This window comes from Ips typographus, linkage group LG15 (genome assembly GCF_016097725.1).
Source record: "Ips typographus isolate SLU linkage group LG15, UJ_Ityp_2.0, whole genome shotgun sequence".
NCBI lineage: Eukaryota > Metazoa > Arthropoda > Insecta > Coleoptera > Curculionidae > Ips > Ips typographus.
In genome coordinates, this window is record NC_138436.1 from 8,467,220 (window position 1) to 8,483,015 (window position 15,796).

Here is a 15,796-nt window from a genome sequence, read left to right on the forward strand (position 1 = left end):
TTTCAAATTGTGTTTCTGACAGTTCAAACTTTGACACCGCTTTTCTCGCTGACTGTACTCGATTTTTTAATGTTTCTTATGTCATTAGATAGGAAATTTAGTGAGGATTCCAAAAATGTGCTTAAAACTGTCATTTTCCCACTCCAAGTGGGTTTTACAAGCAATTTTGTACTTGACTGTCCTTTCAAATTGTGTTTCTGACAGTTCAAACTTTGACACTACTTTTCTCCCTGACTATACTCAATTTTTTATTGTTTCTTATGTCATTGGATGGGAAATTTAGTGAGGATTCCAAAAATGTACTTAAAACTGTCATTTTCCCCCTCCAAGTGGGTTTTACAAGCAATTTTGTCCCTGACTGTCCTTTCAAACTGTGTTTCTGACAGTTCAATCTTTGACACCGCTTTTCTCCCTGACTGTACTCGGTTTTTTAGTGTTTCTTATGTCATTGGATAGGAAATTTAGTGAGGATTCCAAAAATGTGCTTAAAACTGTCATTTTCCCACTCCAAGTGGGTTTTACTACCGATTTTGTACTTGACTGTCCTTTCAAATTGTGTTTCTGACAGTTCAAACTTTGACACCACTTTTCTCCCTGACTGTACTCGATTTTTTAATGTTTCTTATGTCATTGGATGGGAAATTTAGTGAGGATTCCAAAAATGTACTTAAAACTGTCATTTTCCCACTCCAAGTGGGTTTTACAATCGATTTTGTCCCTGACTGTCCTTTCAGACTGTGTTTCTGACAGTTCAGTCTTTGACCCAACTTTTCTCTCTGACTGTACTAGATTTTTTAAATGTTTCTCTAAATGGCGACATTTTGGGTACCACTGCCGCCCCCCCCCTCCCCTGGATTGCTGGATTTCTAATGAAATCCATGGAGGGGGCAAGGGGAAAGGGGGGGAAAAGTCGACCGCAATATTAAGAGGCGGCATATAATTTACAGGCGGCTTTTATTACGGCGGCAAATACCTCGGCGTCCTTATATTGCCGCCCCCCTCCTTCGTCCCTTAAACGCCGTATGATTGAATCGGGAAACGTCTTATTCCAGAATGCCGTCCCGCATTCCAGACATAACTCCCACGGAGCAATTCGCTAATCGACTTTCCTTATTCGAATTTAAAAAAAAAATGCGCAAAAAAGCTGCATAATTTGTTCTAGTACGGCCCTGTTTTGGTAGGACCCAGCTATGACCAAAAAATCAGGACCGTACTCCGGCTACTTTCGTGGAAAAAAAAAATTCATGCAGTGTTTTGTTTGAACTTAAATAACTCCCTTATTTGACTGATTTGATAGGGACTTTTATACGTCAATGGATAGCCAATGAAATAAGCTTTCCATTGACGTATAAAAGTTTGTAGGTTAGTTGTACTGTTTGGCCGCTAGAGGGCGTCAAAGTTGACCTATCAATTTTAGTGCACTTTTCTGTTCAAACTTAAATTCCTCACCTATTTGGGACACTTTCTATAGACTTTTATACGTCAATGGATAGCCAATGAAATGAGCTTTCCATTGACGTATAAAAGTTTGTAGGTTAGTTGGACTGTTTGGCCGCTAGAGGGCGACAAAGTTGACCTATCAATTTTAGTGCACTTTTCTGTTCAAACTTAAATTACTCACTTATTTGGGACACTTTCTATAGACTTTTATACGTCAGTGGATAGCCAATGAAATAAGCTTTCCATTGACGTATAAAAGTTTGTAGGTTAGTTGTACGGTTTGGCCGCTAGAGGGCGTCAAAGTTGCCCTATCAATTTTTGGTGCACTTTTCTGTTCAAACTTAAATTACTCGCTTATTTGGGACACTTTCTATAGACTTTCATACGTCAATGGATAGCCAATGAAATAAGCTTTCCATTGACGTATAAAAGTTTGTAGGTTAGTTGTACGGTTTGGCCGCTAGAGGGCGTCAAAGTTGCCCTATCAATTTTTGGTGCACTTTTCTGTTCAAACTTAAATTACTCACTTATTTGTGACACTTTCTATAGACTTTCATACGTCAATGGATAGCCAATGAAATAAGCTTTCCATTGACGTATAAAAGTTTGTAGGTTAGTTGTACGGTTTGGCCGCTAGAGGGCGTCAAAGTTGCCCTATCAATTTTTGGTGCACTTTTCTGTTCAAACTTAAATTACTCGCTTATTTGGGACACTTTCTATAGACTTTCATACGTCAATGGATAGCCAATGAAATAAGCTTTCCATTGACGTATAAAAGTTTGTAGGTTAGTTGTACGGTTTGGCCGCTAGAGGGCGTCAAAGTTGCCCTATCAATTTTTGGTGCACTTTTCTGTTCAAACTTAAATTACTCGCTTATTTGTGACACTTTCTATAGACTTTTATACGTCAATGGATAGCCAATGAAATGGGCTTTCTAACGATGTGGCGGACCACTAGTGCGGTCCTGTCAGTTAAGCGGATAAATTAAAAACAGCGGAAAGGTAATCAATTAAGTGTGGAGCGCCTAAAGCCGCTCTCGTAGTGGTTTTCCTTGTACGCAACGACATTTGATATCATCCCGATCTACGGGCACTCGGTCATGTCTTGGAAGGCCCTTTTTAAAGCGGAAAAGCCCTAAATAACCTCACATTTCCGTCACGTTCTGGAAAAGCCCTTATATTCCTCATTTTCATCCAGCTTACTCATTCCGCTTAACGACCACTCCCTAATTACTATTGTAGGTGGTCATAAGTCATTAATTACGTCATTTTATGGCTCGCAGAGATCGGGGGGGCCGTGATTGACGTCAAATTTTAAGGGAGCCGTCACGTGACTATTAATAATCCTGTCTGCGCCAACCCCCACTCGCCCCCTTAAACGCTTTGTCGCAAAATCGCTTGTAAAACCCACTTGGAGTGACCGAATCATGTTTCTAAGCACGTTTTTGAAATCCTCACTAAATTTTCTATCCAATGACATAAGAAACATTAAAAAATCGAGTACAGTCAGGGAGAAAAGTAGTGTCAAAGATTGAACTGTCAGAAACACAATTTGAAAGGACAGTCAAGTACAAAATTGCTTGTAAAACCCACTTGGAGTGGGAAAATGACAGTTTTAAGCACATTTTTGGAATCCTCACTAAATTTTCTATCCAATGACATAAAAAAACATTAAAAAATTGTGTACAGTCAGAGAGAAAAGCGGTGTCAAAGTTTGAACTGCTAGAAAGACAGTCAGGGACAAAATCGCTTGTAAAACCCACTTGGAGTGACCGAATCATGTTTCTAAGCACGTTTTTGAAATCCTCACTAAATTTTCTATCCAATGACATAAGAAACACTAGAAAATTGAGTACAGTAAGGGAGAAAAGTGTCAAAGTTTGAACTGTCAGAAACACAATTTGAAAGGACAGTCAAGTACAAAATTGCTTGTAAAACCCACTTGGAGTGGGAAAATGACAGTTTTAAGCACATTTTTGGAATCCTCACTAAATTTCCTATCCAATGACATAAAAAAACATTAAAAAATTTAGTACAGTCAGGGAGAAAAGTAGTGTCAAAGTTTGAACTGTCAGAAACACAGTTTGAAAGGACAGTCAGGGACAAAATCACTTGTAAAACCCACTTGGAGTGACCGAATCATGTTTCTAAGCACATTTTTGGAATCCTCCCTAAATTTCCTATCCAATGACATAAAAAAACGCTAAAAAATTTGGTACAGTCTGGAAGAAAAGCGGTGTCAAAGTTTGAACTGTCAGAAACACAGTTTGAAAGGACAGTCAGGGACAAAATCACTTGTAAAACCTACTTGGAGTGACCGAATTATGTTTCTAAGTACATTTTTGGAATCCTCACTAAATTTCCTATCCAATGACATAAAAAAACGCTAAAAAATTTGGTACAGTCTGGAAGAAAAGCGGCGTCAAAGTTTGAACTGTCAGAAACACAATTTGAAAGGACAGTCAGGGACAAAATCGCCTGTAAAACCCACTTGGAGTGAGAGAATGACAGTTTTAAGCACATTTTTGGAATCCTCACTAAATTTCCTATCCAATGACACTAAAAACCCTAAAAAATTGAGTACAATCAGGGAGAAAAGCGGTGTCAAAATTTGAACTGCTAGAAAGACAGTCAGGGACAAAATCGCTTGTAAAACCCACTTGGAGTGACCGAATCATGTTTCTAAGCACATTTTTGGAATCCTCACTAAATTTCGTATCCAATGACATAAGAAACATTAAAAAATCGAGTACAGTCAGGGAGAAAAGTAGTGTCAAAATTTGAACTGTCAGAAACACAATTTGAAAGTACAGTCAGGGACAAAATCGCTTGTAAAACCCACTTGGATTGACCGAATCATGTTTCTAAGCACATTTTTGGAATCCTCACTAAATTTCTTATCCAATGACATAAAAAACATTAAAAAATTAAGTATAGTCAGGGAAAAACGTAGTGTCAAAGTTTGAACTGTCAGAAACACAATTTGAAAGGACAGTCAGGGACAAAATCGCTTGTAAAACCCACTTGGAGTAACAAAATGACGGTTTTAAGCACATTTTCGGAATCCTCATTAAATTTCCTATCCAATGACATAAAAAATCATTAAAAAATTTAGTACAGTCAGGGAGAAAAGTAGTGTCAAAGTTTGAACTGTCAGAAACACAATTTGAAAGGACAGTCAGGGACAAAATCGCTTGTAAAACCCACTTGGAGTAACAAAATGACGGTTTTAAGCACATTTTCGGAATCCTCATTAAATTTCCTATCCAATGACATAAAAAATCATTAAAAAATTTAGTACAGTCAGGGAGAAAAGTAGTGTCAAAGTTTGAACTGTCAGAAACACAATTTGAAAGGACAGTCAGGGACAAAATCGCTTGTAAAACCCACTTGGAGTAACAAAATGACGGTTTTAAGCACATTTTCGGAATCCTCATTAAATTTCCTATCCAATGACATAAAAAATCATTAAAAAATTTAGTACAGTCAGGGAGAAAAGTAGTGTCAAAGTTTGAACTGTCAGAAACACAATTTGAAAGGACAGTCAGGGACAAAATCGCTTGTAAAACCCACTTGGAGTAACAAAATGACGGTTTTAAGCACATTTTCGGAATCCTCATTAAATTTCCTATCCAATGACATAAAAAATCATTAAAAAATTTAGTACAGTCAGGGAGAAAAGTAGTGTCAAAGTTTGAACTGTCAGAAACACAATTTGAAAGGACAGTCAGGGACAAAATCGCTTGTAAAACCCACTTGGGGTAACAAAATGACAGTTTTAAGCACATTTTTGGAATCCTCATTAAATTTCCTATCCAATGACATAAAAAATCATTAAAAAATTGAGTACAGTCAGGGAGAAAAGCGGCGTCAAAGTTTGAACTGTCAGAAACACAATTTGAAAGGACAGTCAGGGACAAAATCGCCTGTGAAACCCACTTGGAGTGACCCAATCATGTTTCTAAGCACATTTTTGGAATCCTCACTAAATTTCCTATCCAATGACATAAAAAAACATTAAAAAAATTTAGTACAGTCAGGGAGAAAAGCGGCGTCAAAGTTTGAACTGTCAGAAACACAATTTGAAAGGACAGTTAGGGACAAAATCGCTTGTAAAACCCACTTGGAGTGAGAAAATGACTGTTTTAAGCACATTTTTAGAATCCTCACTAAATTTCCTATCCAATGACATAAAAAATCATTAAAAAATTTAGTACAGGCAGGGAGAAAAGTAGTGTCAAAGTTTGAACTGTCAGAAACACAATTTGAAAGGACAGTCAGGGACAAAATCGCTTGTAAAACCCACTTGGAGTGAGAAAATGACTGTTTTAAGCACATTTTTAGAATCCTCACTAAATTTCCTATCCAATGACATAAAAAATCATTAAAAAATTTAGTACAGTCAGGGAGAAAAGTAGTGTCAAAGTTTGAACTGTCAGAAACACAATTTGAAAGGACAGTCAGGGACAAAATCACTTGTAAAACCCACTTGGAGTAACAAAATGACAGTTTTAAGAACATTTTTGGAATCCTCATTAAATTTCCTATCCAATGACATAAGAAACATTAAGAAACCTAGTACAGTCAGGGAGAAAAGTAGTGTCAAAGTTTGAACTGTCAGAAACACAGTTTGAAAGGACAGTCAGGGACAAAATCACTTGTAAAACCCACTTGGAGTAACAAAATGACAGTTTTAAGAACATTTTTGGAATCCTCATTAAATTTCCTATGCAATGACATAAGAAACATTAAGAAACCTAGTACAGTCAGGGAGAAAAGCGGTGTCAAAGTTTGAACTGTCAGAAATACAATTTGAAAGGACAGTTAGGGACAAAATCGCTTGTAAAACCCACTTGGAGTGGGAAAATGACAGTTTTAAGCACATTTTTGGAATCCTCACTAAATTTCCTGTCTAATGACATGAAAAAACATGGCAGACAGTTGACATTAATTACGTCGTTTTATGGCTCACAGAGGGCCGTGATTGACGTCAAATTTTAAGGAAGCCGTCACGTGACTAGTAATAATCCTGTCTGCCAACCCCCACCCTTAAACGCTTGGTCCATTTCAAGTTTGAGGTTATATACAAGTGTCTATTTCAACCCACCATATCTCGGTTATGTGGCAAGATATTGAAAAATTTGCAAGGGGACCAAGTTGTAGGGAATCCAATTCTCTACACGATTCCACTGGGGTACTTTTGCCCTAAAGGGTCGTTTAAGGGTGATATTCCCTCAAAAAACCCACCCAAGCCTAACTCGGGTTATTAAAGAAAATTTCAAAAAAATTCTGGCGCCTAGAGAGGATACGCACGCGCAATTCGGGTTATTACAGAAAAATTTGTGGAAAATTGTTGCGTTGGGGCACTTTTTCTCTAACCGCGCCTAGAGAGGATATGCACGCGCGACTCCTCTCCAGGCGCCCAAAATAATTTCCGAGTTCATTGACTGCCGTGGCATGGACAGTTGACGTTTGCAAAAGTCAAACCTCTCAGCTGTTTGACAGTCGACGTCTTGCGTGTGTGTGTGTGTGTATGTCTAAATTAAACAATGTGTTTTTAGGTGTTTTTGAGTGGTTTTTGCCAGAAGAAATGTGAAAACCAGGCTTAAACGACCCCCCCCTACGGTGGCTGAACCATGAACAAGCACTATCCGAACGCAAAATACCAAAAATTGCATCCTTACCGGGATGGGCCCCATCTAACCCTACTACACCGGAATTCGGTAAGTTTTTCCTTTCATTTCAACTTAGTTAGGCACATTTTCACTCATCCCCTGGTTAGTACAACAAAATCAGCAGTTTTGGGGGTTAAAATTGGGTGATCGAGGGCCTGAATCGCTTCAACCTAACCTAACCCAGTTTAGGGCTAGTTTTCATGCCTGTCAGGCTTAGACTAACCCCGACACGCTGGACACAAGCTACTTTCACTCCAGAACAATATTAACATAACAATTTATGTAAAAAAACCAGTCGGTTAACCTTAAACCTGTTTGTTTTGTGTGTGTGTGTTTGCAAATACTTTCAACTATGATTACGCAGTTATTTGAATTAAATTATTATATTGATAAGGGGAATTCAGGCCTCGAGAAGGTCGGGGTTGTGTTGGTTTTAAAAATCCACTTGAAAACCCTGTCGAATGTCAGGAAATTGCTTGTCAAACTAAAAATACACTGGCTGTCAGATGGACTAAGGTTGTGACCTCCTCGGTGGCCAAACTCGATACTAAATTGAGCGAGTAGTGCTACCTGGGGGGCCTATTCTTGAAAGCAGAGAAGGGAAATTGTCAGGAAAAGTGTTTTGTCAGAATGTGACCGACCAAGCTGGCAATGGTGGGTTCCTGTCACATTCTACAGGTTTTTCTCTTTTGGTAATTTCCTTCCCTCGTTTCAAGAATAGGCACCCTGGTGGCCAAAAATCAATCCTGTCTAATGACATAAAAAACATTAAAAAATCTAGTACAGTCAGGGAGAAAAGCGGTGTCAAAGTTTGAACTGTTTGAAAAGACAGTCAGGGACAAAATTGCCTATAAAACCCACTTGGAGGGACAAAATGACAGTTTTAAGCACATTTTTGGAATTTTCACTAAATTTCCTTTCTAATGACATAAAAAACACCAGGAAATTGAGTACAGTAAGGGAAAAAAGTTGCGTCAAAGTTTGAACTGTCAGAAACACAATTTGACAGGACAGTCAGGGACAAAATCGCCTGTAAAACTCACTTGGAGTGAGAAAATGACAGTTTTAAGCACATTTTTGGAATCCTCACTAAATTTCCTATCCAATGACATAGAAAACACCAGAAAATTGAGTACAGTAAGGGAGAAAAATAGTGTCAAAATTTGATCTGTCAGAAACACAGTTTGAAAGGACAGTCAGGGACAAAATTGCTTGTAAAACCCACTTGGAGTGGGAAAATGACAATTTTAAGCACATTTTTGGAATCCTCACTAAATTTCCTATCCAATGACATAAGAAACATTAAAAAATCTATTACAGTCAGGGAGAAAAGTAGTGTCAAAATTTGAACTGTTAGAAACACAATTTGAAAGGACAGTCAAGTACAAAATTGCTTGTAAAACCCACTTGGAGTGGGAAAATGATAGTTTTAAGCACATTTTTGGAATCCTCACTAAATTTCCTATCCAATGACATAAAAAACACCAGAAAATTGAGTACAGTAAGGGAGAAAAGTGGTGTCAAATTTAGAATTGTCAGAAACACAATTTGAAAGGACAGTCAGGGACAAAATTGCTTGTAAAACCCACTTGGAGTGGAAAAATGACAGTTTTAAGCACATTTTTGGAATCCTCACTAAATTTTCTATCCAATGACACTAAAAACATTAAAAAATCAAGTACAGTCAGGGAGAAAAGTGATGTCAAAGTTGAAACTGTCAGAAACACAGTTTGAAAGGACAGTCAGGGACAAAATCGCCTGTAAAACCCACTTGGAGTGAGAAAATGACAGTTTTAAGCACATTTTTGGAATTCTCACTAAATTTCCTATCCAATGACATAAGAAACATTAAAAAATCTAGTACAGTCAAGGAGAAAAGCGGTGTCAAAGTTTGAACTGTCAGAAACACAGTTTGAAAGCACAGTCAGGGACAAAATTGCTTGTAAAACCCACTTGGAGTGGGAAAATGACAGTTTTAAGCACATTTTTGGAATCCTCACTAAATTTCCTATCCAATGACATAAGAAACATTAAAAAATTGAGTACAGTCAGGGAGAAAAGTAGTGTCAAAATTTGAACTGTTAGAAACACAATTTGAAAGGACAGTCAAGTACAAAATTGCTTGTAAAACCCACTTGGAGTGGGAAAATGATAGTTTTAAGCACATTTTTGGAATCCTCACTAAATTTCCTATCCAATGACATAAGAAACATTAAAAAATCGAGTACAGTCAGGGAGAAAAGCGGTTTCAAAGTTTGAACTGTCAGAAACACAGTTTGAAAGGACAGTCAGGGACAAAATCACCTGTAAAACCCACTTGGAGTGGGAAAATGACAGTTTTAAGCACATTTTTGGAATCCTCACTAAATTTCCTATCCAATGACATAGAAAACACCAGAAAATTGAGTACAGTAAGGGAGAAAAATAGTGTCAAAATTTGATCTGTCAGAAACACAGTTTGAAAGGACAGTCAGGGACAAAATTGCTTGTAAAACCCACTTGGAGTGGGAAAATGACAATTTTAAGCACATTTTTGGAATCCTCACTAAATTTCCTATCCAATGACATAAGAAACATTAAAAAATCTATTACAGTCAGGGAGAAAAGTAGTGTCAAAATTTGAACTGTTAGAAACACAATTTGAAAGGACAGTCAAGTACAAAATTGCTTGTAAAACCCACTTGGAGTGGGAAAATGATAGTTTTAAGCACATTTTTGGAATCCTCACTAAATTTCCTATCCAATGACATAAAAAACACCAGAAAATTGAGTACAGTAAGGGAGAAAAGTGGTGTCAAATTTAGAATTGTCAGAAACACAATTTGAAAGGACAGTCAGGGACAAAATTGCTTGTAAAACCCACTTGGAGTGGGAAAATGATAGTTTTAAGCACATTTTTGGAATCCTCACTAAATTTTCTATCCAATGACACTAAAAACATTAAAAAATCAAGTACAGTCAGGGAGAAAAGTGATGTCAAAGTTGAAACTGTCAGAAACACAGTTTGAAAGGACAGTCAGGGACAAAATCGCCTGTAAAACCCACTTGGAGTGAGAAAATGACAGTTTTAAGCACATTTTTGGAATTCTCACTAAATTTCCTATCCAATGACATAAGAAACATTAAAAAATCTAGTACAGTCAAGGAGAAAAGCGGTGTCAAAGTTTGAACTGTCAGAAACACAGTTTGAAAGCACAGTCAGGGACAAAATTGCTTGTAAAACCCACTTGGAGTGGGAAAATGACAGTTTTAAGCACATTTTTGGAATCCTCACTAAATTTCCTATCCAATGACATAAGAAACATTAAAAAATTGAGTACAGTCAGGGAGAAAAGTAGTGTCAAAATTTGAACTGTTAGAAACACAATTTGAAAGGACAGTCAAGTACAAAATTGCTTGTAAAACCCACTTGGAGTGGGAAAATGATAGTTTTAAGCACATTTTTGGAATCCTCACTAAATTTCCTATCCAATGACATAAGAAACATTAAAAAATCGAGTACAGTCAGGGAGAAAAGCGGTTTCAAAGTTTGAACTGTCAGAAACACAGTTTGAAAGGACAGTCAGGGACAAAATCACCTGTAAAACCCACTTGGAGTGGGAAAATGACAGTTTTAAGCACATTTTTGGAATCCTCACTAAATTTCCTATCCAATGACATAGAAAACACCAGAAAATTGAGTACAGTAAGGGAGAAAAATAGTGTCAAAATTTGATCTGTCAGAAACACAGTTTGAAAGGACAGTCAGGGACAAAATTGCTTGTAAAACCCACTTGGAGTGGGAAAATGACAATTTTAAGCACATTTTTGGAATCCTCACTAAATTTCCTATCCAATGACATAAGAAACATTAAAAAATCTATTACAGTCAGGGAGAAAAGTAGTGTCAAAATTTGAACTGTTAGAAACACAATTTGAAAGGACAGTCAAGTACAAAATTGCTTGTAAAACCCACTTGGAGTGGGAAAATGATAGTTTTAAGCACATTTTTGGAATCCTCACTAAATTTCCTATCCAATGACATAAAAAACACCAGAAAATTGAGTACAGTAAGGGAGAAAAGTGGTGTCAAATTTAGAATTGTCAGAAACACAATTTGAAAGGACAGTCAGGGACAAAATTGCTTGTAAAACCCACTTGGAGTGGGAAAATGATAGTTTTAAGCACATTTTTGGAATCCTCACTAAATTTTCTATCCAATGACACTAAAAACATTAAAAAATCAAGTACAGTCAGGGAGAAAAGTGATGTCAAAGTTGAAACTGTCAGAAACACAGTTTGAAAGGACAGTCAGGGACAAAATCGCCTGTAAAACCCACTTGGAGTGAGAAAATGACAGTTTTAAGCACATTTTTGGAATTCTCACTAAATTTCCTATCCAATGACATAAGAAACATTAAAAAATCTAGTACAGTCAAGGAGAAAAGCGGTGTCAAAGTTTGAACTGTCAGAAACACAGTTTGAAAGCACAGTCAGGGACAAAATTGCTTGTAAAACCCACTTGGAGTGGGAAAATGACAGTTTTAAGCACATTTTTGGAATCCTCACTAAATTTCCTATCCAATGACATAAGAAACATTAAAAAATTGAGTGCAGTCAGGGAGAAAAGTAGTGTCAAAATTTGAACTGTTAGAAACACAATTTGAAAGGACAGTCAAGTACAAAATTGCTTGTAAAACCCACTTGGAGTGGGAAAATGATAGTTTTAAGCACATTTTTGGAATCCTCACTAAATTTCCTATCCAATGACACTAAAAACACTAAAAAATCAAGTACAGTCAGGGAGAAAAGTGATGTCAAAGTTGAAACTGTCAGAAACATAGTTTGAAAAGATAGCCAGGGACAAAATCGCCTATAAAACTCACTTGGAGTGAGAAAATGACAGTTTTAAGCACATTTTTGGAATCCTCACTAAATTTCCTATCCAATGACATAAAAAACCACCAAGAAATCAAGTACAGTCAGGTAAAAAAACGCTGTCAAAGTACAAACTCTCAGAAAGACAGTTTGAAAGGACAGTCAGGAACAAAATTGCCTGTAAAACCCACTTGGAGTGACAAAATGACAGTTTTAAGCACATTTTTGGAATCCTCACTGAATTTCCTATCTAATGACACTAAAAAACACTTAAAAATTTAGTACAGTCAGGGAGAAAAGTGAGGTTAAAGTTTAAACTGTCAGAAAGACAGTCAGGGACAAAATCACTTGTAAAACCCACTTGGAATGATAAAATGACAGTTTTAAGCACATTTTTGGAATCCTCATTAAATTTTCTATCCAATGACAAAAAAAAAACATTAAAAAATCTAGTACAGTCAGGGAGAAAAGCGATGTCAAATTTAGAATTGTCAGAAACACAATTTGAAATGACAGTCAGGGACAAAATCGCTTGTAAAACCCACTTGGAGTGAGAAAATGACAGTTTTAAGCACATTTTTGGAATCCTCACTAAATTTCCTATCCAATGACATAAAAAACCACCAAGAAATCAAGTACAGTCAGGTAAAAAAACGCTGTCAAAGTACAAACTCTCAGTAAGACAGTTTGAAAGGACAGTCAGGAACAAAATTGCCTGTAAAACCCACTTGGAGTGACAAAATGACAGTTTTAAGCACATTTTGGGAATCCTCACTAAATTTCTTATCCAATGACATAAGAAACATTAAAAAATCCAGTACAGTCAGGGAGAAAAATAGTGTCAAAATTTGATCTGTCAGAAACACAATTTGAAAGGACAGTCAGGGACAAAATTGCTTGTAAAACCCACTTGGAGTGACAAAATGACAGTTTTAAGCACATTTTTGGAATCCTCACTAAATTTCCTATCCAATGACATAAAAAACATTAATAAATTGAGTACAGTCAGGGAGAAAAGCGGTGTCAAAGTTTGAACTGTCAGAAACACAATTTGAAAGGACAGTCAGGGACAAAATCGCTTGTAAAACCCACTTGGAGTGACCGAATCATGTTTCTAAGCACATTTTTGGAATTCTCACTAAATTTCCTATCCAATGACATAAAAAAAAACATTAAAAAATCGAGTACAGTCAGGGAGAAAAGCGACCGAATTCAAGCGTCGATAATGTAGCCCCCCACGATTGCCGCGTAAAACAATCGCTTGAAAAGGGCTGCGCTGTCCTTATCGACGGACGACCGTCGATACGGTCAGGTCAGTCGATAATAATTTTTTTTTTGCTTTTTTCTGGGTTAGGTCGCCTCGATTTCGTCTGTCAAGGATCTTTTCGTTGTTTGCACTCGTCGATCAAGCGGAAAAATCGATTTTTTGCTTGCAAGGATGCTTTTTTTTATTATTTCCACTCGCTGTTAATAAAATTAATTAATTATTACGGGTTCGTGTGAAAAGTTGACTTTTCACACGAAAATCGCTGTTGTTATTACGCTCGTTTCCATTGTGTTTCGGTCACGTACTGACAGCACTAATCCCCCCACAAATGTTGACTTTTCTACGCGTCACCCTGTATAATGGGGCCTGATTCGGTCCCCCCCCCTTATTAACCACTTAGACGACTTTGTTAAGCCATTTGAGCAAATTGACGTGTAATTTAGCCGATAAACCTCCAAGGGAAGGGGGGGGGGGAATTGTTCCCCTCCTTCCCCTTTTACGTCATGGCTTGGAAATTTGTCAAATTCGACGTTAAACAAAGATTTACCCTGCCCCCCCCCCCCTTTACCCCCCTACTTTCGTCTACTTTAGTAGCGTTTTTGGTGGGATTTGTACGATTGGCGGTCGAGTTGTCGAAGCGAATCGAACGGATTCAGGTCCGGCGAGAACGACGGCCGTAAAAATGTTTTAAGTGATTTTTTTCTTTGAGTTTTTCACGTAAATGTGCGGGAAAATGTGTTGGCCGTTCAAGAAGAAAACGACGAAAACCACCCAGGTAGGGTACTAGGAATTTTAGATTTTAGCACCGCGTATTAAAACTACAATTTGAATTTTCAATGCCATTTTTTTAAATCAACTAATTACACCGTATCGTTTCACGTGTGCGCGAAAAAAAATTGACTGATAATCCATTTTTTAATCCTCGCGTACGCTATAAGCCGGCTTAAGTGGCCGCGCGGCCATTTTGTCGGTTTTTTCACATCCAGTGACAGTTATCGCGAAACTAACCTCACCATTGGATTCCCCGACCCCAAATTAGTCGAAAACGAGTATAATCTTGGTTTTTTCAATTTTGGCCTCCATCTTGGATTTTCCCCCTTCCAGTGACAGTTGGAGTGAAACTAACCTCACCATTGGATTCCCCGACCCCAAATTAGTCGAAAACGAGTATAATCTTGGTTTTTTAAATTTTGGCCGCCATCTTGGATTTTCTCCGTTACAGTGACATTTATCGGGAAACTAACCTCACCATTGGATTCCCTGACCCCAAATTAGTCGAAAACGAGTATAATCTTGGTTTTTTCAATTTTGGCCGCCATCTTGGATTTTCTCCCTTCCTGTGACAGTTGGAGTAAAACTGACAGTTTCATTGGATTCCCCGACCCCAAATTAGTCGAAAACGAGTATAATCTTGGTTTTTTAAATTTTGGCCGCCATCTTGGATTTTCTCCCTTCCAGTGACAGTTGGAGTAAAACTGACAGTTTCATTGGATTCCCCGACCCCAAATTAGTCGAAAACGAGTATAATCTTGGTTTTTTAAATTTTGGCCGCCATCTTGGATTTTCTCCCTTCCAGTGACAGTTGGAGTGAAACTAACCTCACCATTGGATTCCCCGACCCCAAATTAGTCGAAAACGAGTATAATCTTGGTTTTTTAAATTTTGGTCGCCATCTTGGATTTTCTCCGTTACAGTGACATTTATCGGGAAACTAACCTCACCATTGGATTCCCTGACCCCAAATTAGTCGAAAACGAGTATAATCTTGGTTTTTTAAATTTTGGCCGCCATCTTGGATTTTCTCCCTTCCTGTGACAGTTGGAGTAAAACTGACAGTTCCATTGGATTCCCCAACCCCAAATTAGTCGAAAACGAGTATAATCTTGGTTTTTTAATTTTTGGCCGCCATCTTGGATTTTCTTAAATCCAGTGACAGTTATCGCGAAACTAACCTCACCATTGGATTCCCTGACCCCAAATTAGTCGAAAACGAGTATAAACTCGATTTTTTCCCAAAAAATCAAAATGGCGGCTATGGGAGTCATTTGTAATTTCCGCCATTTTGGATTGAGACAGCCTAGGATTGATGGTACTCGTTTTCGACTAATTCGGGGATGGGGAATCCATATCCGAAGTCGGTTTTACTCCAACTCTCATCCAGTTCGAGAAAGTTAAAAAAAATGGGATGTCGGAAGGAGTTAGGAAAAAATGAACGGCATCATCGGATTCCCCGTCCCCAAATTAGTCGGAGTATAAACTCGATTTTTTAATTTTTGGCCGCCATCTTGGATTTTCCCCCTTCCAGTGACAGTTATCATGAAACTAACCTCACCATTGGATTCCCCGACCCCAAATTAGTCGAAAACGAGTATAAACTCGATTTTTTTAATTTTCGGCCGCCATTTTGGATTTTTTTCCTTCCAGTGACAGTTAACGTCAAACTGACAGTTCCAATGAATTCCCCGACCCCAAATTAGTCGAAAACGAGTATAAACTCGATTTTTTAAATTTTGGCCGCCATCTTGAATTTTCACCCTTCCAGTGACAGTTAACGTCAA

The 15,796-nt window shown here is 37.7% G+C and overlaps 2 protein-coding genes across 4 annotated transcripts in view; both read left to right on the plus strand.

Annotated features, from left to right (window-relative positions):
- Window positions 1–15,796, plus strand: part of Polr3B (RNA polymerase III subunit RpIII128) — a 124,207-nt gene that overhangs the window by 45,565 nt on the left and 62,846 nt on the right. The window lies entirely within an intron of this gene.
- The window catches only part of SPoCk (secretory pathway calcium atpase), a 40,380-nt gene continuing 31,533 nt past the window's right edge, over window positions 6,950–15,796 (plus strand). The window contains exon 1 of one of the 2 annotated variants that reach the window (XM_081993347.1): window positions 6,950–7,162. In XM_081993347.1, the coding sequence (XP_081849473.1) occupies window positions 7,076–7,162 (87 nt within the window). In that variant the 5' untranslated portion in view covers window positions 6,950–7,075. Of the gene's footprint in view, window positions 7,163–13,850; window positions 14,014–15,796 lie in introns of those variants that run through there. The other variant, XM_081993348.1, reaches the window with a different exon arrangement.